Here is a 1,538-nt window from a genome sequence, read left to right on the forward strand (position 1 = left end):
TATATCACATCAAAAATATAATCATTTTAACTTTTCAAAATCCAAATATAGCTTTTTTTCATGCATAGTTACGATGACATGCATGGAGAAATTGAAGTTTAGGTGCTTGACATGTAAAGGCATAGGAGTGGAGTGTTATGCTTGTAGATCTTCCTATTTACAATTGTTACGTGTGATCGGTTAATGGGCTAAGAATTGCTTAATGTACACGCTTATGTGTGGATCAAAATGTTTTTTCTTTTTTATATAGGTTGAACTGCTTTCCCCTCTTTAACCTGTAAAACAACTAAAGTTTGTATGGTTCCTTATATTTATTGCATTTAAATTGCTTAGAATTATTTCTAGGAACCCTTTCGTCAATCGTCCTCTATCTTTTGAGCAGATAAATAATTCAAGGCGAGATCATACACATTATCTGCAACGGTGATCCCTGAATTTACGTACATACATAAGAATTGGGGTTTTATGTCAATGATTAGACTGTAAAAGTTAGTTTCTTGAATTAATTAAAAATGGTCTCCCAACTTCTTGATGCCTCTATTCAGACTACTCTGATACTACCTTGAATTGCTTAAACACGTGAGACTGATCTATCGATCAAAATTTAATCTTTCTTCTCATCATGCGAGAAAAATATCCTCATGACTCATTATTGTGATCAAAATCTGATCTTTTTCTTTTCTTCTTATCATGGATCGATCACTGATGAAGGGAACCGAGGATCTGGTCGCAGTCCTCTCAACTGGGATATCAGAACCAGCATTGCCCTTGCTGCTGCCCGTGGCATCGAGTACATCCACTCTACCAGCCTCACAGCCTCCCATGGCAACATCAAGTCCTCCAACATCCTCCTCGCCAGCTCCTCCGACGCGCGAGTCGCAGACCACTGCCTCGCTCATCTCGTCGGCAGCTCCGCCTCATCCAATAGAGCTACCGGTTACCGCCCGCCGGAGGTCTCCGACAGCCGAAAGGTTTCTCAGCCGGCTGATGTCTACAGCTTTGGCGTGCTCCTCCTGGAGCTACTTACAGGCAAGGCTCCAGCCCAAGCGATCCTGAATGAAGGCGGCGTTGATTTGCCACGGTGGGTACGGTCAGTCATCCATGAAGAGTGGATGACGGAGGTGTTTGACATGGAACTGTTGAGGTATCAGAGTGTGGAGGAAGAGATGGTGCAGTTGCTGCAGCTTGGCGTGGACTGCACCGAGCAGTTTCCGGACCAGCGGCCGACGATGTCGGCGGTTGTGGCGAGGATTGAGGAGATTCGGCAGTCGAGCCTCGGGGGGAGCAAGGAGGAGCGACAGCAGGAACAGCAGGAGTTTGCGGTTGATGAGTAGACTTTTTCCATGGCTCTCTTCACTGGTCTGGATTCAGGAATGTAGCAGGTTTTCACTTTTATTGATTTATGTAAGTATTTTGTGGTTGTACGGGCGGATGGTTTTATTTTGCTTTAATTTTTTTTCCTTTATTAAGGTACTTTTCTCTGGTCCTTTATTTTGCTTTAATTATTTATTCCGGCATATATCAACTTAAAAAAAAAA

The 1,538-nt window shown here is 43.2% G+C and overlaps 1 protein-coding gene across 1 annotated transcript; it reads left to right on the top strand.

The window, feature by feature from the left end:
* Window positions 1-626: 626 nt before the first annotated feature.
* On the top strand, window positions 627-1,511 carry LOC110035154 (probable inactive receptor kinase RLK902). Its single transcript, XM_020739395.1, has one exon. The coding sequence runs from the start codon at window positions 642-644 to the stop codon at window positions 1,332-1,334; it is 693 nt and encodes a 230-aa protein (XP_020595054.1). The 5' UTR covers window positions 627-641; the 3' UTR covers window positions 1,335-1,511.
* Window positions 1,512-1,538: the final 27 nt, after the last annotated feature.

This window comes from Phalaenopsis equestris, unplaced genomic scaffold (genome assembly GCF_001263595.1).
Source record: "Phalaenopsis equestris unplaced genomic scaffold, ASM126359v1 Scaffold196459, whole genome shotgun sequence".
Lineage (NCBI taxonomy): Eukaryota > Viridiplantae > Streptophyta > Magnoliopsida > Asparagales > Orchidaceae > Phalaenopsis > Phalaenopsis equestris.

Bases quoted from the DNA above. Each gene is read 5' to 3' on its own strand.
- LOC110035154 (XM_020739395.1), top strand. From the start codon at position 642: ATGACTCATTATTGTGATCAAAATCTGATCTTTTTCTTTTCTTCTTAT.